The sequence below is a fragment of the Chaetodon auriga genome, chromosome 10 (genome assembly GCF_051107435.1).
Source record: "Chaetodon auriga isolate fChaAug3 chromosome 10, fChaAug3.hap1, whole genome shotgun sequence".
NCBI classification, from domain to species: domain Eukaryota; kingdom Metazoa; phylum Chordata; class Actinopteri; order Chaetodontiformes; family Chaetodontidae; genus Chaetodon; species Chaetodon auriga.
Genome location: NC_135083.1, coordinates 1,443,743 through 1,466,600, shown reverse-complemented (window position 1 = coordinate 1,466,600; position 22,858 = coordinate 1,443,743). Strand labels below are relative to the sequence as shown.

Genomic DNA, 22,858 nt, shown 5'->3' with positions numbered 1-22,858 from the left:
CTCTCTCCTGTTTGTGTGTTTGTAGCTTTGACCCCGTCCTGCTCCTCCTCCACCCCTCTGCTCCTCCTCCACCCCTCTGCTCCTCCTCCATCCCTCTGCTCCCACCATCCCGTCCTGAAGAAAGACAGAAGGACATCCTTTGACCCCGTGCCAAGTAAATCAAAGGGAAGATGAAAAAGAGAAAAATCTCTGTCTCATTGCCAAGTAAGAGAGAAGGAGGTGTTCAAAGATAGGAGGTGTTCAAAGTAAGAGAGAAGGAGGTGTTCATCTCCTGTCACAGTGCCAAGGTAGAAGAGCAAGTCGCCCAAATTCAACATGCTGCACACAAAGACATCTATCTTTGTCCAGTGAGCAATTGAAAAAACAATTCCTTTGCTTCCAAATCTGCGCCTGGAAACTCGCATCGAGCACGAAGGAACTGCGGCGAAGCCGTGAGCGAAGGCGAGGCCGAGCGCTGACCGCCGACCGTTCGTGAAAACAAAGAATCCAAAGTTTTTTATGCAGCACAATGACACAAAGTCGAAGGTTTAGAGCGCGTCAGGTGACATTTTGTGTGTTTGAGAAGACAAACGAAACTTGAAATAATTAATTTTTTCTATTTAAAACGGAGCCTATGAACCGCTCACGATCTCACAAAGGTCAGAGTTCAGGAAATACGTATGAAGTGCAGGAACATCTGGGCAGTGAGACTCGTAGTAATATTCATTTTCATTCACCAAACCTTTGATACGTCCAGTCAGGCCGAAGCATCGATCAACACTTTCCCACCAGTCTGCTGAGTTTCCGTTTGTTACGCTCAGGAAATCAACAGATTTGACGGTCATGTCGGAGAACATGGCAAACATTAATCATTGTGGACGATTCATTGAAAGTTTGAGTCATTTATCTCATGAGGCTGCTCTGCAAACGGCAGGATATGAGGTGAGAATCATGACAAAGTCTCTGCTGTGAATCACATCTGTATCACAAACTCTCAGAAGTCGTCAGAAATGCCTGAGGTGTTTACGGAGCGCTGCCACCGAACGGCGTGACATTTATTCAGCCGGCGCTTTCATCCAAAGAGACTTACCTTCAGATATTATTTCTGATATCCACGTGCGTCACTGATGCTGCAGCGTGTGTTTAGCTCCTGTGGTGAGGCTTCATCGTGCGTCCAATCAGACGTCATGATGAGAAAACACACACTGACTCCTCTCTGCTCGTGTCTGAAATCACTCCATCTGTTCCCGAGCGCAGCACATTTACCCTCCGAGTGTGAGATTCACAGGTGGAATGGAATGAAAAAAGTAGCGTCCGTTAGCATGTACGCTAGTTTTTATGAGAATCTATTTTGATGAGCAGTGGTGGAAGAAGTATGAAGGACCAATATCACATTTTAAAAAGACTCTTATGAGTTTTTAGGAATAAAACAGCTGCATTCAAGAACTTACTTCAGCAAAAGCATCCAAGTAGTATCAGCAACATGTACCTCAAGTATAAAAGTAAAAGTACTCATGTGCTGCCACATCATTATATATTAGACTACTAGATTAATCTTAGCGAGGCGCCAACACTAAAGTGGCATTTTAATGTTGTAGCCGGCTGCTAAAACAGCTAATTTTATTATTTATGTTCTTATTTTATTTATCGTATAAGAATGTATTCCATATGTTTGTTATGGGTTTTTAAAACTGTAATCAGCAGAGAAAAAGTACATTTCCCTCTGAAATATGTTGGAGTGAAACTATGAAGTAGTATTAAAATACTCAAATAAAGTACAAGTAACTCAGAATTGTAGGATATTTTTAGTTCTGGACTAAATGTGTGCTTGTTTCCTTTCACTGCTGCTGAAGATGCAGGTGAAGGTGGTGAAGATGTCATTTCTCTTCTTCTCTGTGTTGGACAGAGTTCACAGATACACGATGACAGTAAAAGTCCTGCATTCAAAATGTAACTGGGACAAAAATACAGAAGTATCATCAGCAAAATGTACTTAAAAGTAAAAGTACTCCAACAGAACGGCTCTAATGTAGCTGCTCAAGGTTCAGCTTTACTGTCATTACACAACACAGGACACATGTACACCTGTGACCATCACCTTTTACCTGCTCACTGACGCTCTCAGATATACACAACAAGAAGGAAGAAGTACCATCCTTCCTCTGACGTGTATTTGAGTAGATGTACTTCGTTACTTCCCTCCTCTGTTGAGTGTCTGTGAAGCAGTGAGCGGTAAACGAGTGAACGATGGAGTGATTTTGGACGCACTTCCTGCGTCTCTCTCTCTCTTCAGTGATTATTTACGTCTCTTTAAATATGCTATAAAACTCAGAAGATGTCCGTGCAGGGACTCTTTCTGACATCCATCGCGGCTGCTCGTCCGTCAGTTTTACGGCTCGTGCTTCATGATTATGAGGCTCTTTCCTTCACGTTGATGCTAAGTGCCGGTGAAACTGCAGTGACTGATGGGAATTCCAAAACGATGTGAGGCATTTCCTGTAGTGAAGAGGTGACGATGGATCAGAGAGTCGTGTCCTTGTAGTTTAATCGTCCTGTCATCTCAGCACGAAGGGAAATAAGAGTGTTTGATAAGCTATGCCTTTCGACGTGCCATACTTTATATCGATGCACGGCCTACGACAGCCAAGCGACATGCTGCAGTGAATGTGAGTCGGGGTTAGCTCGTCAGTGATGTTAATGAAATTTAGGATTGTTTGGTGATTCAAGAAGTCTAAAGGAATTATTAGTGTAGCATCATAGACTTGTTCAGACTGTAAAATCTATCAGGTTTCCTGTTGCTGTTGCATCACCTGATGAAGTCATCATGAAGCACTTTTACTCCAATAATTAGGACGTGTTGTAGAAATACACTTAAAGTTTAACTTGAAAATGATGTGGTGACAATCAGTGTTTCAGGATGATTCTCTACTAAGGTTGGAAGATTGTTTTGCACTGTTAGCTAGCTTAAAAAATATTCACCTTTTAATCCGCATTTTGACAGGCTAACGTTTAGCATGGCTGCTTAGCTAATGTTACTTGATCTATCAATAGGCTGTTTGCAGTCACGTGATGTTAAATTCAGATGGAGGGCAGGAAGTGAAAACAGCACCGGACAAGTAAGTTCTTAGCTCCTGGTTTGTTGGTTTGATCAATCTGAGCAACTGTAAATGACACAAAACATCGTTTTGTGTGTGTGTTATAGAAAATCACTTACTGCCCTCCATCTGCAGTTCACACAACAAAAGAGCGACGTGGCGTCTGCAAACAATCTATTACGTTACGTGTCCTCTGTGTGCAGGGTCATATTAATTATTCATTTGAAGATTCGAGAGTCATTCTTTTATTGTTAATTATAGCTAGCATCACACAGGTTTTACTAACTATTAGCAACAATTAACACTGTATGATTTAGAGCTTTAGCATTGTGTGCTAGTTTATACAACATTGTTTTTAGTTGTTTGCAGAACACTTAATGTAATTGCAGGGTGGCTACTTAGAGCAGCATTAAGTCATTTTTACCTCTACAAAACTGGTCCAAAACTAATTTGCAACACACATTTCTATGGAACTATTGACATTATTATTATTTGTTCCACGGTCATGCTAATGTGCTAGCTCACATCTAAACTGGACAGAGACATTATTAACATCATTTGGTCCACCTGTGCTTTTCCTGCTACAGGTCAAAATGGCTGCTGTTAAAAATGGCCCATTAGCTGAAGGCTAATGGAGGTAACGTGGCTGAGTTGTTTGCTAGCAGTGTTTGCTGTTAGCAAAGAGGGAACATTTTTCATACTCTGCTGTTTGTAATTACAGTCAGAACTGTGAAGTGGGTGCTGACTTTCAGTGGTATGAGCAATATGAGCTTCTCTTACGTAATCTGGAGCATTTTGGTGCATTTTGAAAAACAGAGTTTAATGCGTTTTTAAAGAAATTGTCATTAGCCGTTAGCTTCATTAGCTTCCTCACAAGCATCTACGCAAAACCGAGCGTGAGGCAGAGTAAACATAGATTCACTAACTCTCTAGTGTGCTGTTAGCTTTGCTCATTCATCAAAGACTCACTGGTGCTAACACACACACACACACACACACACACACACCCACACACCAGCATTCTGCACTAATACACAGGGGCCGTGCAGGGAAGAAAAAGCCTGACATCAACAATCAAACTGACATCAGAAAAAAACTGATCACCAAAAATCACTCAGCTAGCAGATGATCACAGCACGAACAGCCTGATCTGTTGGCTGAGATCAATACGTATCTGTGCGGATCAATCCATATCTGTACTGATCTGTAGATGTCTCTAATTGACTTCAGCTCTGCCTCAAGTTTCCATGTTATTCTCTGTCTTCTCCAACTGTACAAAGCCATAAACTAGGTTACTGTATGAGACTTCCTCCGCCCTCAGTGAAATGTCTTTTTTAAGCTTATTTTAATTATCTGTAGACATTTTCACAGGTTTCACACATCAGCTTGTGCTTGTTGCTTCTTTCATTTTCCCGTCATTTTGCCTGTTTGCGGAGAATCTCCTCGTCGTCGGCGGCGCTCCTCTGTTTCCTCTGCAGCTCATTACGACTTGTCGCCTCACATCTGCAGACAGACGGGCAGACAGACAGGCTCTGCTGCTCTCTGTGGTGATTATATAACGACTTTCCTGCACACAGGATGGCAGATGAGTCACGTTGGAAAGTCAGAAAGTGTTCGCGTCGGGATCGGGGAGCTGAAGTTCTCTTGTTAGTGCTCGTCAGCGCGGTGTAATAATCAAGTTTGATGTTGTAATTTATTCAGAGTCTTCGTTACCTTTTAGCGTCTCTGCAGTCCAACTTCTGCTGCCGCGACCCAGTTTCCTTTGCAGCTTCAGCTCAGTTTTTCATTTCATTTTTCACACACAAGGACACAGAGACAAAGGGAAGATGAAAGTTTCATTCAGAGAGTGCACTCTGTGTGGCCTCCACACAGCCTCATCTAAATACAAACAGAATATAGATTCATATCTCTATTAAATCTCTTTAGATGAAAACTCCACATCCAGTCTCACGCTCTCCTACGAACAGATCTGTGCTTAAAGGCGACCTGTGGACGTTTCCTGAAAACAGCAGTTTGCATTCACAAACACGCTGCGTGAACTCGAGCTCTCATGTTATCGTCCTCCTCGTAAAACATTAGCAAGCAGGTTTATTAAAAAACTTTAAATTCCCATCCATGTTTGCTCGCCTGCAGTCTTTTTGTGAGCTGCTTTGTTGGTGTTTTGCTGCCACCAACAGCAGAAAGATGTGAATTTATTTGTATCAACGAAACATTGAAAAGCTGCTCTGTGGCGCCACCAGTGGTCAGAAACAGCACAGGGCTCCTTTAAGGTTCACATGCACGTGATTTCAAAAAGAACTGTAGAAATAATCTGCCTGTTCCAGGAAGAGCAAACGCTTGAACTTCAGACTTAAAAGGCTTTAATCTGAATTTGGAAAATGGGTTTGTGCCGTTTAGAGGGTTTGTTTCATCTGAATCGGAGCACAAGCAAACGCCTCGTGGAAAAAGTGAGGAGAAGAAAAGGAAAGTGTTGTTTGACGAGGCTCAGAGGACGAACAGACCAACAAACAGCTGCTGCAGGTGACGACTGAACGCCGGACTGATGTGACTCTGACGTGACCACGGTCCTCGAGTACGTTCTGACTGAGTGTGTGACGCTAACGTTAAATCATGCTGATGCTGAGATTTGTTTTTTGTAGTTTGAAAGTCATTATAGTCTTTAAAATCATCGTCATTTGACGAGATGATTCTACAAGCTGTAAGAACACAGTTTAAAGGATAATCCACCGTGAAATCAGCTTCAGTCATTTCTTTACTTCAGTTTCTGATTTGACTTTGATGACTGATCCTGATCTGCTCAGGCGATCCATGTCTGTTCTTCCTCAGTCTCAGCCGTGGAAAGTTGTGTGAACCATCATCTCTGGTGTTATTGATCTGTTTGGATCTATTGGAGAGCTGACTGGACTCTTATTAAACCACCTGACATCAAAGCTCAGAATCACCTGCAGCAGTGTTTAGTAACTCGAGGGTCCGCTGGCAGTCCTGTCTTCTAGAAGACGCCTAAATGAGACGTATTATCTAAATAATCAGCCAAAAGTTTTTAAAATGTCCTAAACAGCTGAACAGGTCGATTGTCAGTGACTCCTGAAACGACACATATGAATGTTGGAGAGTGATGTGAAACAGTCCTGTACCTGGTTCAGTTTGGGAAGCGATCACGGTTTGTTAGTTGAAATGTTAAAAAAGTGAACGGCGACTCTTGGATGAAAGTCCTGTGTTCGTTTGTCCGTCCATCCTCCCCACCTTCATCCATGTGTGGACTTTCTTTCACCAGACTTCCTCCTTTGCTCCTGTCATAATGACTCCAACCACTAGAGGTCGCTGCCTAACAAACATGAGTCGTAATGAACTTCTTGTTCTTCTGCCTCTGCTGCCTGTGGGGGTGGGTCTCCTCTGGTTTCCCCCACAGTCGACAGACATGCAGGTAGAGTGTTTGGTGACTTTAAATTGACCTGCAGTCCTTCAAAGGGTCGCTAATGTGAGCAGATCAAAACTGCTGAGTTCAAAACGTACATGATTGTTTTTAATTCCCACTCTGAGCTCTGTTAAGCTTTGCATGCTTACATTTAGGCCCTCAGAGCACCTGTGAAGGTCAGAAAAACGCTTGTCTTTTGACTCATTTCTAGACGAATCTCCTGAAGTTAGTTTTGTGTTGATCCTTTAGTCGATGAATCTGCTCCAGCTGGTTCACAGTTTTCAGTCTCTTCAGGCCATTTCATCCATGTTTTTAAACCTCTGGCACAACTTTTAATGTCTTCATGTGATAAACGTCCTGCAGACTCGATCGTCCCCGTATGTTGTGTTCAAGGGACACTTAAAGACATTTATAGACCTTAAATCTGACACCACCTAATCACGATGCAAAGTTTTTATTTTTCACCTTAAATTTTCCATCAGACTCTCAGACTCGGTGTCTGGATGGGCTGTTTGATGACAAATCAGAGGTTTGGGCGGGAGGTCGTCACCGTGAGACGAGCTCGTTAGCTGCACTCAGCCTCATTGTGAAGCTCAGTGAGGGGATTCATGCAACACACACACACACACACACACACACACACACACAGAGGCTTCCCTGTCGATCGCCCTCCCTCCTCCTCTCTCTACTCGTGCTGCTTCTCCTCCTCCTCCTCCTCTTTATTGCTGTTTTCTTTATTTCCAGTCATTTGCTGTTTTATTCTTAATGATCTCTCTTTCTCTGTGTCTCATGATGTAAATATACAGATCGTCATTCTTCAGTCTGTTGACTTTATTCTTCTGTAAATTATTTAAAAAAGAGATTGACCATGGATGATATACAATATATTATAAAAAGTATGAAATACAAAAGAAATCTATTATCCACTGAAAACAACGAGAATGTACCTGATGATGATGATGATGATGATGATGATGATGATGATGATGATGATGGTGGAGGTGATGATTGTTTCTGTGCAATGATTAACAGCTGCACTGATGATGATGATGTCATGAAGGTGACTATGACAGTGGTCAACAATGGGGTTAATGGTGGTGGCGAGTGATGAAGATTAAGATTAAAATCCTATGATTCTAAAGAAATGGTTGATGTTTTATTCGTGTTACGGGGCTGCTGATTGGTTGAATGCGATGACATCACAGTGGTTAGTTTCATGTCATTTCTGGGAGACAGAGCGGCTCTGGAAGCACATGAAATCCGATTGGTTGAGTCAAACATCAGTGGGCGGAGCCAGACAACCCAAGTTTCACCTCACACTGACTGAAGTGAACAGGAAAACCCAATAAAGTACGAGAGTGACCATGTTTCGATTTTCTTATCGATCGTGAGTCTGAGAGAAGATCTGAAAACATGCGTGAACCTTTGAGATGTGAAGATAAAGTCATCATGGCTCACATTCAGAGAGCTGACACGGACCCACCGCCGCCATGCTGCCAGTTTGTCCCAGTGGACACTCGCAGTACTGCATTTTCCCATAGACCTCCATTACCACATGTCTGTAGAACTGTCGACAGGACGCCTCCAGCAACAGACGAGGTCAGTCATTACTCTGTGTATTTTCAACTTTTAATTCTACTTTTAAAACTTTCCAGAGACCAGAGAAGTGAAATGTCAGTCAGGAGAAACACTGAGCATGTGCAGTGAGTCACACGTGAAGCAAAGCAGAACTTTACACGCTCATGATTTTTTTATTTTTTTTTATTTTTTTTTATTGTCAGCAAAACTCATGAAAAGACCAAAACCAACAAAGTTACTTATTTCCTACAATGTCTGTGCCTCTCAGCTCCAGGCACGTTTTAACCAAACAAACCATCATCAGTTATTATTCAAACAGAGGAAATAGTTATTTGGGACTATTTTCAGCGGCGGATGAATCCACGTTTGCTGCTCTTGTGTGTTTGTGGGACTGAGTCAGAACAAACTACAGCGTGTGTGTTCATGGTGATGAAGGAGTGTGTATTAGTATTAAAACGCAGCGTGTGGACTCACTCAAACCGTCACGATGTGTCATGGAGAGTCACATTCACGGCTCTGCCGCCTCTGAGGTGACGGGAGGCGACGTGAGCGAGCGAGCGAGGGATAATTCGATTAAAGTCTTAGAGAGTGAGAACAGGAGGAGGTGGCAGCAGCAGCAGGAGGAGCAGGAGGAGGAGGCGCTCGGGTCTGCAGAGATTTAACTCATTCACACTTCAGGAAAACACACATCAGCACTTTTTTCTCCACCGCTGGACGAAATTGGATTTTTGACAGCCTGACTGGAATTCAATGGTTTCCCATCGAGCTTTTAAAGCCTGCTGAGGGGGCACAGGAAGCAGGAAGTACAGACACAGGAAGTACCATGAAGAGCAGGTGGTCCACTTTAAGTCGACACACCCCTGAAACGTGAACGTGACTCTGTGAATCCTTCAGGGAATCATTTTGACATCTTTCGCTGACATTTCTTCTTCCTAACCGACTGTCTCACCTGACCAACACGGACTTGCTAGTTTGCTAATTAGCTCATAAGTAGCTCAAAAGTGAACGAGAGGACAGGACTGGAGGTGAAAGTGGGAATTAAAAGCAGATAAACGGATAATATTTGCCTTCTTTGCTCCTTCTCCTTCTTCCTTCACTTCACGTACAGTCAGTTTAAAGAGTCAGACTTTTATTAAATGGTTTTACCTGCTAATGATTCAGCTAATCTGTAGCCAGCAGCTAATAAACAAGATGGATGAGGTGGAAATGGACGCTAAATAGTCCGTCTCAGTGTGTTTCCCAGCTTGTGTTTCTAGATTTCCGACTTTCAGGGAACCTGAATCTATTTAAACAAACAAGGTTCCTGTGAAATGTGTTTATCTGCTAGCAAGGGAGCTAATCTGTAGCCAGAAGGCAGCGGAGCTTCCCACAAGGATTAAATCTCTCAGCTTGTTAGCCTGCTGCCTCGTGCTGTGGGAGCCGTTGACAGAGACTTTTGCGTTTTCTTGTCTTTTGACAGCAACAGTCAACGAGCTTCATGCTAACGTTTAGAGCTGTGGCTCAGTCCTTCCTGTCTGCCCTCACCTGTGCTTGAATGCCATCAGGTTCACAGACCAGGTAGATACATGAACACATGCTGTACACGCATGAAGAGCTGACCTGCAGAGGAAATGACGTGTGTTCACTTCCTGTCTGCTCACTACGAAGTATTGGATTCCTTTTATCTCCAGGTAGGCTCATATTGATCCACCGCAGTCGATCATTCGCCACAAACACAGTAAGACGACAACAGACTCACCTGATACTTAATATTTACTTGTGTTTAGACTAAAGATTTATTTAATATTTGCTCACTGAATTCTTTGGCTTGCTTCGTCTTTCACATGTCAAAAAATAAAGATGAGGGGCCATTTGAAGTTTCCACGCCCGCGCAGACGAGTACAAATCCAAAGATATTCAACTTACTATCAAAGATGAAAAAGAGGAACATTTGACAAGCTTGAAGAAGCAAATGTTTGACATTTTGCCGATGATTGAAACAGTTCGTTGTCTTTTTTTAATTGACTGATGAATTAAACAAATAATCATTTCAGCTCAAATCAAAGACGACAGGAGATTTATTAATACTGCTTTGACATATTTGTACTTTTTATAGAATTATTTAATAAACAGGATTAAAATCATCGTGAATTCTCCCGAAGCTCTCTCGATGATACTCAGCTGAAAAAACAAACCAAACTTCAAAAATAGTATTAAATCAATGAGGTCGTGACAATTCATGGTAGAAGTATTTGTGTTATTGAGCAGAAAAAAGAGAAACTCAGGTGTGTAGTGTGACGTTTAAAGCCTGATTATAGCAGAAAACATGATTCTGTTACCTTGAAACAAAGCAGTTTTCACAAATCGTAAGGAAAAAAAGCAGAAAATGTCGCCTTTTAAACGATAACTAACGTTCTCATCATTCAGGTCCTTCCCATTGTACCATCTTAACCTCTGACCCTTCAGATGAAGCCACCCCAGATTAAGAGCCCCCGGGCTGAAGCTTGCTGGCAGACAAATCAGTCACAATAGAAATAATGTGTTCATCGTTCACCCTCGTATAAAAGCAGAGCGGCTGCAGCTGCAGACTGAACGTCAGGAGGCTGAGAGCAGCGGCGCTTCCTCTCCAGCTTCTGGGATCATTATCTCAACATGGAGACTTAATTATGTCATTACCTGAAGATATTTTCTGAAGGTGGTTTATCTCCTTTAGTGTAATCTGTTCGAGCAGAGAGGAAATGTCTGCTTTCTTCCACATGTTAGTCTGTGCTTAAAGTGGATTTGAACGTGTCTGGATGCTGAAAATGAGTTAAAGCGCCTCAGAAATCTCAAGTGTTTCTCTGTAACATCAAATATTCGTGAGTAAATAAGCATCAATCAGAGTTAAGAGAACTTCATTTCTTATTTGTAACTAAAATTAAAGCCCAATAACCCAACTAATCCACTCATCTGTCTGTAATTCACGTGTGTTTGGTTTCGGTTAATCTTCCAATTATTTTCTCGATTAAGTTTTAAAACATCTGCAGCGGTGTCGTTTCCCACAGCTCAAGTCAAGCACATGTCTTTAACTGTTTTGTCTTAAACCCCCAAACTTCACGAGAAGAGCAGCAAATCCTGACATCTGAACAGCTGCAGCCGTGAAATTTAGCTCGAAAAATAACTGAAACCATCAAAATACCTGACAGTTATTATTATTATCATTGTGGCGATGAACTAATTCATTGCTTGTTTTAACTCTGAAGCAAAATTTGTTCTAAATTATTAATAAAGACGTTACAATCCTCCATTCATGGAGGCTTTGCCACATGCAGGACTTTACAGAATCACAGTGACTGTATTTCCTGAGTGACTGAATTCTTCCACCTCTGACTGTCTCCTGGCTCATCAGAGTCTCGCTGACTGTCTGACAGACCGAAGTGACGCCGTCTGATTCCTCGCAGTGGCTCGTCTCTGCGCCCTGAAGCGGCTGGAAGACAACCCGCCTCCTGCGCCTCCGCGTTTTTGGTAGATCAACATTGATTTTTTTTCCGTCCTCAAGGACGCCGAGCAGAGAGACAAAACGCTGCGCACCTCCAATCATCACCTCCAGGGAAACCATGGAAACCAGTGGGTTTTGAGAGGAAGAGCCCGTCGCTTCTGCACCCTCTCGTCCACTCTGTGTACCAGCCGAAATATTTTGGAAATACCTGAGAAGTGCATTTTAAAACCAGTCAGCGTCCATTATGTGGGAGGACAACGGTCTCTTAAGTGCCGTGGACTTAAACCACCTTCAGTCCTTTTAGGAAATGGCATCACTTGTTTTGAAAGACTTCATTTTTTTTTAATTAAGCATTAAAATCCCTCCACAGTCACTTCACTGACACTGTTTGCCTTTGTCAGGGTAACATATCGTGCTTTGAGGTGAATTCACGTCATTTCTTTTGTCTCATGGAAACTCTTTTCTTTTCCTGTAAAAGTACTGAAAACGTTCACTCTTCTCTCTGAAGGGAAGCTGATGTTGATTGTTGATGGCTGACGTTGTTGATGGCCTGAGACGGGCTCAGATCATTTGACAGGAAGTCCACGGTGGGAAAGCCTTTGAACTCACAGTGTGTGGCCAGAGGCAGGCGTGTGTGTGCGTGACCCTAAACACTGATGAAAAGACGACAAGGCCGTGATGTCATCAAACAGCGACCCTACAGAAGGCAGGTGAACCTGAGGACCGTCGGGATGTTCGGCTTGCCGGGCGTCTGTGACCTTTGCCCCATACTTTGTCTGCACTCCTCTGGGACCTGGTCGCCTCTCCGCAGGTAGGCAGAGCACCTGGCTGACCTCATAGGACCTTAACTTTGACCTGAGCCCTCTACTTCCTCTACTTCCACCTGTCCTTTCCTCCTGTTGTCCTCCCATGTGTCTCCCTTTTCTTCAGTATTTCTTCCTTTCCTCGTCCACCTGGAGCGATGACTGTCGGACAGGAGGGAGTGAGGAAATGTTTATTTGTAACTCAGCCGCAGGTCTGCCTTGAAAGGGTAGGAAACAAGAAATTAAAGAGGAGGAAAGTAGGAAGAATCCAGGAGGTAGAGGAGGAGAAAGTATGGAGAAGGAAATGAAAAGGTAGGAAAACTGAGTAGGAAGTAAATGGCTGAGGGAAGTTGAAGGATGCACAGGATACTGAAATTAGGGAGTAAAAAAGGTACACAAGGAAACATAAAACAGAAATAAAAGGAGTAAAGAATGAGGATTTGTGAAGGGAGAGAGTCTGAAAGAGAACAAGGCAGCAAGGAACAAGGAAGTAGGAAGGAAAGAACAAACAGAAATGAAAAGATGAGACAGAAAGGAGGAAGCAGAGGAAAGGAGAAGGAGTAAAGGAAGTAAGTATACCGAAAAAATAGGAGACGATAAAAAACATCAATCAAAGTTGAAATCAAATAAAGGGAAGTAGAAAACAATGTTATGACAGAGAAGGAAAGGTAATAAGGAAAGTAGAGAAGGTAGAAGGTAATGAAGGAAATAGTTAACAAACAGAAGATGAGGAAGTATGCAAGCACATGTTGCTAAGAAGGAAGTGACTAAGAAGCAAACAGGAGTAAGAGGAGAGGAGGAGGTAGAGGAGGCACTAGACAAGGACAGATAGAAAAGGAAAGGGAACGTAGAAGAGAAAGGATGAGGAAGAGAGGAGAAAATAAAGGACACGAGGTAATGCTGGAGGAAATAGGTGGAAGAGGGAGAGATGAGGGCAGATTAAAAAGAAGGAAATGAGGTGACATACAAGAAAATGAACAGATATGAATGAAAAGCGAAGGATCAGAAGAGATACAGAAGAAACAGGTGAGAAAGAAGAGGTAGGAAGAAAGGGAAGGAAGTAGGTAAGGAACTGATACTAGAGGAGAGGAAGGAGCAGAGAAGTAAAGGAGGAGGTAGAGGAAAAGGAGAGGAAGAGGAAGTGGGAAGTACAAAAGGAAAAGATGCAGTAGAAAAGGGAAAATGGGAGGGACAAACAGATATGTTGGAGGAGGAAATGGGTGATAGAGGGGGAAATGGAGGTAGGTTAAATGGGTAAGGAGGAAGAGAAGGAAAGGAAGACATACAGAAGAAAGAGGAGAGAGGGCAGGCAAAAAGGAGATGGAAAAGAGGAAGAAGGAAATTAAAGGAGGAAGTAGAGGACAGAGAAGAATAAGATAGGAAGTACAGAAGGAAAGGCAGTGGAAGAAGAAAAAGAAATATGGGAAGGACAGGAAGGAAAAAATTAGAAGAAATTAGGAAGTAGAAGAGATGGAAGATGGCAGATGGAAAAAGAGACAAAAGGAAAAGAAAAGACAGAACGATTCAGGAAGAAATAGAGAAGCAGATGGGAAAGGAGACGGAGGAGTGATTCATTTCCTCCTCCTGCAGCAAACCGAGCAGAGTTCTGCTGTGAACAGGCCGCGGCTACAGTCTGCAGCCACATCACAGAGGCTGACAGTCCGAAACTCCCAGCCACACCTGTCACTGAGCGTGTGTGTGTGTGTGCGTGTGTGTGTGTAAGCATGCATGCTAATTCGCCTGCTGCACTCATCTCCAGCGCGCATGTGACGACGGTGCATGCATAAATTTGGAGCACGCACCCACCCGTGCTGCTGAATGTACGTGTGGCTGTACGTTCAGGGGTGTGTCGCTGCTACATATCGGAAATTGCGAAGCTGCCAGCTGCTCTGCCGTGAGCTGCATGTGGAGGGAGAAAGAGAGTAAATAGAAATGGAGGTGTGTACAGAGAGGGAGGAAGAGTTAATGAGAGGAGGATGTGAATATATGTGTGTGTGTGTGTGTGTGTGTGTGTGTGTGTAGGAAAGAAAGGAGGATGGAGAGAGCGGGCAAGAGGACGAGTGCTATCAGATATGTGTCAAAGAAGATGAGTGCATGCACACCAGCAGCAGATGAATATTGCTTTCTGTGTGTGTGTGTGTGTGTGTGTGTGTGTGTGGGTGTGTGTGTGTGTGAATAGCTGACTGCACATGAATGTGACTGACAGGCTGTGTGTGTGTGCACTGGAGAGTGAAAACACACACACATACGCACACAGGCAGACACGTGGAGAAGAGGCTGTCAAGAAAGCAACCATGCATCTCCACAGAGAATACACGGGGGGGGGGGGGGGGCGAGAGAGGCAGGGAGTGAATGGGGCAAAGAGAGAGAGAGAGCGAGTCGGGAGGGGGGCTGGAGGATGGAAACGACGAAAGAGAGGAAGGAAAGGAGGACAGAGGTTAAATTGAAAGAAAAGGCAAGGAGGGAGAGGAAGGGAGGGTGAGGGAGGAGGAGGAGGAGTTGGGGGAGTGGCTGGTCGAGAGAGGTAGACAAAGCAAGGGAGGAGGTGAGAGAGGGAGAGAGAGAGGAGGGCGAAGGAGGAAAGGAGTAGGGAGGGCAGGCTCAGAGAAAGAAGCGGAAGAAGAGGAAGGAGGCGAAGGAGACAGGGCAAGCAAGTGATAGAGACAGTGAGAGAGGAGTGTGAAGGTGTGTGTGTGCGCGTTTGTGTGTGTGTGTGTTTTATTCTCTCCAGTGTAAATGAATGGAAGGCGTCTCCATTGTCTTCAGAACGGTAAGAAGCTCTGCTGCTGCACAGCATCTGGCTGCTAATAATAGGAGGCTGTACGTGTGTGTGTGTGTGTGTGTGTGTGTGTGTGTGTGTGTGTGTGTGTGTGTGTGAGTGAGTGTTAACTACAAGTTCATCATGGCTGTGATACCCGTGCGCTCCGTGTGTTTGGTGTGTGCGTGACGGTACACGCATCTTAAATCCAGGATGTAAATATACAGCAGGTGTAATTATATGCAGTTTGCGGCTTAACTGTAGTAGTAAGCTGGGAGTGTGTGTGTGTGTGTGTGTGTGTGTGTGTGTGTGTGTGTGTGTGTGTGTGTGAGTGTCACAGCAGACTCAAAGTAAGGACATGTTTGCAGAGCGAGGGCTGCATTGTTCTGGATTGTGGTGGTTTTTAGGGTCATGCTCAGAGTGGGCTTGAGGTTAATCTCTGGCGTTGGCTGGTGCTCACTTCGTCCTCGCCGCCTCTGCTCAGGATATCTGGGACGTGTGGACAGCGTCTGTCAGGGGACGCTGTGCGTGACCCCTAAACACCCCCACATTGGGGTAAAACATAGCTGGTTAGAAACAGGTTTAGTCTGAGGTTAGAATTAGCCTGATGCTAAGGTTAGAATTATTAAGAGATTAAGGTTAGAACTGGGTTTAGACTGAGGTTAGGTTCAGGTTTGAGGTTGTACTGGATGTTGGTTGACTCAGGTTTGAGTTGAGGTTACAGTCACAGTTACAGTTACAGTTACAGATTACATTTAGACTAGATTTAGGAATTAGGTTTAGTCTGAGTATAGATTAAGGTTAAGGAAATGGGGTTAGGTGAGGCTGGAATAGGTTTAAACTGAAGACAGATTTAGATTTGGATTAAGGTTTAGGCTGAGGTTGGGCTCAGGAAAGGTTGTGGCTATAATCGGTTTAGGTTTGCTTTAGGGTTAAATTTAGGCTATAATTAGGTTGAGGCTGATTTTAGAATTAGATCAAAGTTACACAAAGAATTATATTTGAGATTTGAGGTTAGCCTGAGATAAAACCAAGGTTTAGATTAGGTTTAAAGGTTAGTTTAGGTTTGGAGGAGTCAGGGCCGTTAAGTGTTGGTTATGTTAGAATCTGGTTTAGACTGAGGAGAGGTTTAGTTTAAGGTTGATTTAAATTAGAATTAGATTTAAGATTGAGGCTGAAGTTGGGATTAGATTTATTCTTGAATTAGGTTTAGGTCAACGTTAGATTATAGCTACAATCATGTTTAAATTAATCCTGCGTTTAATTTGAAGTTAGAATTAGGTCTACGGTTTAAGTGACAGCAGATCGAGGTTTAGACTGAGGTTAGAGTTTAAACATGTCGCTGTGAGGAGTGTTTCCTCTGAACGTCCTCAGAAACGGAGTAATCCCGACCTGCGTGCTTCCTCCTCATCATCAAACAGACTCGCGTGAAGAAGCAGCTGAATAAATTTGCAACACAGCAGAGCAGCTCTGCCTCCTCCTCTTCAGCCGAGGAAGAGCGTGCCGAGCTGCAGCGACTGGGAGCAGACCAGTAACACCAGCGCACTGGAGCAACTGGGGCATAAAAGAGCCTTTTTCTGTTCCTGCATCTTGCATCATTTATGGTGTCTGAGGATCTTTGGAGGGAGACAAAGAGGTTCACGTGACGAAGGTCCCAGACCGGGATCAGCTTTGGTCGTTTCGGGTCGTTTTGGGTCGTTTGGCCTCTTTTTGTCGTGACCAGAAAACTGCAAACTGAACTGTTTCACACACGCTGGAGATGAAAAGACAAATTTTAAATTCTCTCCTCACACATCAGACCAAACACTGTGAAAGTCTGAACCATCAGACATGTTTCCGTTCCTCTACTAATTTACATGTAGTAGTACTACAACCAGACTGTGTATTCTGGAGAAATAAACACACGTTGTAAATATTTATACAACAGCACATTATTACTACGTATTGACTCTCTCCGTTTTAACAAGCGACATCTTTTATCCTAATAAATCACTTAATCTATAAGTTCTGATGATAAAATGATGTCAGATGTTCTGACGAGACATTTCCAAACAGGAAGAAGGTCCAGACAGAAAACTGAGAATTAAAAAAAGAGAAGTCACAACAATAAGTTCCACACAGGACACTGCGTCCTGTCTCCGGGGTGAAAGTCCTGTCTTTGATCCTTTCTTCCACTACGACCTTCCTCTCATGTGGACTTTGTCTCTTTGTGGTCAGTCACGATGACGTCCTGCAGCAGCATTAATCATGATGCTGTAGGAACAACGCGAACACTGTGCCATCGTTTAAACTGTGCTCTGAGTGTGAGTTCATCATTATCTGCAGGCAGAAGCTGCTTCAGGACGTGAATGGGAGTTTGTCTCCTTATGGACAAAGTTCTGTTATTTCTGCAGCAGAAAGTTGTTTTTTTAATTGTTTAAAAGTCAAAAGGACCTTAATCTTAAAATCAATCACAACAATATGCAGGAAGCAGAGCTGAAGTTAGCAGATCTTCTTCGTTATGGTCAAAACTACGTGGAAACTGTGCTGAGCTCAGTGACGCTACATTAGCTTAGCTACAGTCAACAGGGCGAGAGCAGTTTACGATATGGAGGCTCTGTCGATGGCGTCGCTCACTGATCCTTTGTACTTTCATTTTGGACTGCAACGACAATTTGAACAGGGACGCTGAGCTCATGAACAGACTTGTGACTACATTACTGAGCCAGTTAGCAGCTCATGCAGTCGAACACAAACAGAAAGAGAAGCCGTGGATGATGTTCGACACTGTGACCCTGACAGATAGAAACCCTGCAGAGGGAAAGTGGTCCGCTTCGCTCTGGTTGTTCGAGCTGTGGGATGAAAGGAATCAAACGCACCTGAACTAGGTCAGATGAACTTTATGTGCATCCTCCCTCAGAGGGAAGCGTCCTTTCATCATGCCTGTGTTTAATTTGGGAAAAAACACATTTCTGTTTCATTCACAATCCTCAGAACTCACAACAGTTTCTGTTTGTTCAAGACATTTTTAACCTTTTTCCCGAAAAATATACAGTCTGAAAACAAGACAGCAGCAGCAGCTTGGAGATGATGTTAATGGTCACCACAAAGAAACCGAGGGAGGAAGGTTGTTTGTTTCGAACTGTGTTACACCAGCTAGTGAGGCAGTGCTGCTAAGTGCTTTAAAAGGCTACTGGACATGCTTGAGGTGGTAGAAGACGTGTCACTGCTCATCCAAGAGGCTTCTTCAGTTCTAACTGACGGGTGGGGAGTTCTGGGCATTGGTGTGAACGGGTGCTAAGCCACTTGGAGAGTTCTAACACCCATTCACACCATGACTTGTGTGACCCTGTCGACTCACATGATGACTGGGCGCGTCACAGTCAGTACAAAGCCACGTAAAATCAGACTGACTGCTTCCTTAGAACCAAACTGAAGGAAATACTTAGACTGTGATTGGTCAGATAAAAAAACCCTGGATCAGTGCTGCTGCTTGTCATGCAAGTACACCTGGGAAATGAATTTCACTATGATGGTTCCAAGGTTGAAATACACTGTAAGCTACACAAGTACAAAGACTGAGGAGAACTTGATAGAGAAAATAATGGAAATACATATTATGAGTGAAACCTTCTTTGTCCATGTTTGATCATCTTTTAAATTATGTTTTGTGATGATTCATCCTCTCTGTTCATCTTTCTTCATTGTCTCCCTGTGGTTATTCATCACAGTAAATAGGTAAAGTTTCTGCCGTGAGATGAATGTAAAGGTTTGAGAAGGACAACATTTGATCCATTTCATCAGCGCTTCCTCTCCGTTCATTCAGCAGCTGTTTGTCTGTCGCAGCAGGACTGGAAAAAAAAAAACGCAAACGCAATGAAAAATTCACAACTTGACCCATTTGTTCCGTAACTCACCTCGAAAAAGCAAAACAAAAACACTTCTCCAGCACAAATGACCAAATATCACTCTGCAAACCTCCAGTGAGAGCCAGTTAACATCACGTCTCATCTGTTGTGTCTGTCCACCATCATTTCTTTCATTTCCTCACATCGTAGCATAAAGTGTACCGAGTGTATTGTTTAGTACAGTGAATTTTGAGGGCAGAGCTTTGTGGAGAAGAAGCAGCAGCCCAAAATAAGCCGGTCCCATTGGGGCCGCAGTGAAGTGAAGTGTTAAGACACTCAAGTGCACCAGCGCTCAATTATTTAGCGAGCAAGCCGAAGGGATGTTTGCTAGCCACTGCTAGCTAACGGGACAGCCAGGAGGGGGTTTGGTGGTGACGGCAGAAACAGAGAAGACCTTAAATTCGAAAAAAGGTTTGGAGATGTTTATCATTTCTCCGTCTTCTGTGGCTAGTTTATCATCATTTTTTACTCTTCGAGAAGCAAGGCCTCAGGAGAGCGGCTCATACGCTGAGCAGATTTCCCTGACATTCACCAGGGATGGTCTCTGGAGGATTAATCCAATGATGGTGGTGATAAAATAAAGTAGTTTTAAGCTACTGTCCATCCAAACTGCTTCCTACTGCAAACTTGGACTGCAGACAAACTCCTATTAATACTGTGAACTGCTGCTGTCCAGCTAAAACAGATACTGCTGATATTGCTAACCACTTTGTTACTGCTAACTACAACAGATGTTGTTAGCTTCTACTACCACTGGCAACTTCTGCTAATAATGCTAACTACAGCTAACGGCTTCATATTGCTAACAGTTGTTGATGTCACCAACCACTGTTCACACTGTTAACTGTTACTGACACTGCTAACTACTACTGCTAACTGCTATTAATACTGCTAACTAGTGTTGACACTGTTAACTGCTGGTACTGCCTACTGCTGTTGATACTGCTACTCCCACTGCTAAGTTATGCTGCTACTAACTGCTGTTGGCACGTGCTGTTATTGCTTGTTATGCTACTAAAACCTGTTGGTTTTGCTAACTGCTTCTGATACTGCTAACTGTGGTTGATACTGCGAGCTTCTACTACTGCGGGTAACTGTGGGTAATAGTGCTAACTGTGGTTGATACTGCTGTACACTGTTGATGCTAACTTCTACTGCTGCTAACTAAAGAACTGCCATGATGTACTGCTAACTGCTAATGTGACTGTTACTGAAAGCTGTCACTGCTGCCGCTAACTCAAAGACCAATCGACCTATTGACTGAGACATGAAGTGAGCTGGTCGTTTTACAGCTGAAAAATAAACTTCTTTCTAAATTTCTTGGCTCCATTCACCCTAATATGACCATAAGAAGTGTATATATGAAAGGTTTTGAACTTCCAGTGTGAGGTAGTTTATTCTGATTGGGTAGGACAGCCACTTTGAACTCAGCCATCATGTCAAGGTCAGTTTTCATTTCCTTTAAAAGTGAGCCGTGACTTGAATGTTGCTTAATGAACTTACATCGTCGGACTCAGGCCTCAACACAGCAGGATAAAAGCCAGCTGTAACAGTATTAGTGAAGGCTGCTGAGGTTTGTAGTCCTGCATCTGTGTCCTCTGCTCTGCTGGCTCTACACAACACACACACACACACACACACACACACACACACACACACACACCGTCAAACTTTAACTATAAATGTAAAGCCTGACGCTGCACAACTGTCTGCTGTCTGGGAAATGATGGGGAAAAGAAAGACTGAGTGTCAGGAAGCAAGTGAGAGAGAATAACAGTGACAGGAAGGAAGAGAGGGAGCGACTGAAGAATCCACTTTAGTACATGAAAGTGCTGTGTTTTACATTTCAAACGGCCGTATATCATTGACAAATAAAACGCTACCTCTGCATAATGACGTGAAGGAATGGGAGCGTGATGTGGAAAATGGTGCTTATGTTTCTCCAGACTCATCAGTGGACTGCATTTCCCATAAACCCACTTTGCTTCTTTTTAAAGGGATTTTTCTGTTTCTCATTCATTTCTTATTATTTTTACACAATCAGCTAAATCATAAACAAGTTTGCTGCATTTATTTAAAACTCACAAAAAGACAGTTTACTATATATTTATCTGCATAAACATCTACATTTATATTCATATTCAAATCTAAATATTGTCCATCTATATTCATATTTAAGGTATCTATGCCAATATTTTGGCTATATATCTTTATATTGAGGTCATTTCCTATATTTATCCCTTCTGATTGTCTGTAATATCACTGAAATGTAAATAACCCGCTGAGGTCAAATATTCTTTCATTCACTCTTCAAAATGTCAGTCATCTGCAAACTCGGCCATGATTGGCTCAGTCTTCACATGTAAGGAGAGAAGGCGGCTCTTCTGCTCAACTCAGACTCTTATTGGCTTCTCTGGCATATGGCAGCTCGTGATTGGTCAGGTGAGGTCTGATTTGAAAAGTTTGATTCCAAGATGGCGGCAGGCTACACAGAGCTGTGGAAACAGAAGACAAGCAATCGATTTGAAAGGAGAAAACATGTTTCTGTGGATTACTTTCATGTTTTGGACTAAATGTTTTGACTGCAGTGGATCTTCTGGACCTTTGTGGATGTTTCCAGACTGTTTGTGTGGGAGTGTTGTCGATCTGTGGATCAATGAGAGACGAATTGGTGAGTTTCCTCAGTGTTGCTTAAATTTAAAAACGGTTGTTTGTCTGCTGTTGGTGTTTATTGAGCCTCCTGCTGTGATTGGACCTTGAAGCAGTTTATATCAATCGATTCATGAGCTTTCTAACGGTGTTTGATATGAGTATGAAGAGGAATGTAGTGTTTGTGTCAGTAGATAGGAACAGGAAGACAAAAAAAAACAAGAAATGCTCCTCCGCCCGCAGGTGGGCAATCAGGACGGTACGGGGGTATCTGTATGATAGTCTTCTCATTTCCCTCCTCGTTTCTGTTCATATTTCTAATCTGCGTTGTGCAAATGTTCGCAGATTCAAAGAAAAGACATTGAAATGAAACAGTTTAACATTTTGGAAAATGCATGAACAGTGTTTGCTTTCTGCCAGTCAGATGTTCAGATGGATGTCACTCATACCTGCATGTTCACAGCTGAGCTGGACTCAGGAAGTGGTTAGCCTAGCCTAGCATAAAGACTGTAAACACAGGGAAACGGTTAGCCTCGCAGCATCTGAAGTTCAAAATAAGATCAGCAGTTTTTCCATCCGGCCTGTAGATATTTACAGGGCGTCTGACTGTAGCACCAGCGGGCAGACACTGTGAGCACATGTATTGATTCTGGTCTCTGCACTGCAGGATGGTAGCAAATCCGGCAACCGCCCTGTGACCATAACAGGAATCTGACAGGATAAGATAAAACTTTATTGATCCCATGCTGGAGAAATGAAATTGTTACAGACAGCAAGAATAAAAAGAAGACCTTGAAAAAGAACAAATAATAAAAAAGGATACAACATGAAATCAACTGTATATTAAAAGAGTGTAGAAACAGTCTCACCTTGAGAGGGATGGCTCAGTTTCACAATGGAAAATTTTGAATTGCACCTGAGTAAGATATGGAAAATAAAACAGTGTTTTTTGTACTACTGCACGGTGGAAAATACAACACAGTAAAAAAAATGTATAGCGCACAAAATATTTGCACACGTGTGATGGATGTTAGCAAAGGTTAACATGAATAAGGCAGTGTAGTGCAAACAGTAGGATTGGGATGTGAACCAGCATGGACACAGGGCTTTGTTTAATGAAATGATGCTGGAGTTAAACAGTCTGACAGCTGCTGGATGAAGGACCTGCGGTAGCGTCCCTTCACACACTCTGGATGCAGCAGTCTGCTGCAGAAGGAGCCGCTTTGGGCCCCCACCG

At 43.1% G+C, this 22,858-nt stretch overlaps 1 protein-coding gene across 4 annotated transcripts in view; it reads left to right on the top strand.

The window, feature by feature from the left end:
* Positions 1-22,858, top strand: part of LOC143326825 (IQ motif and SEC7 domain-containing protein 1-like) — a 131,265-nt gene that overhangs the window by 41,777 nt on the left and 66,630 nt on the right. Inside the window, exon 1 of one of the 4 annotated variants that reach the window (XM_076740777.1) lies at positions 701-12,335. The exons of the other annotated variants lie outside the window; for them this stretch is intronic. Within the exon in view, the coding sequence (XP_076596892.1) occupies positions 12,181-12,335 (155 nt within the window). The 5' untranslated portion in view covers positions 701-12,180. Of the gene's footprint in view, positions 1-700; positions 12,336-22,858 lie in introns of those variants that run through there. 4 annotated transcript variants of the gene reach the window in all.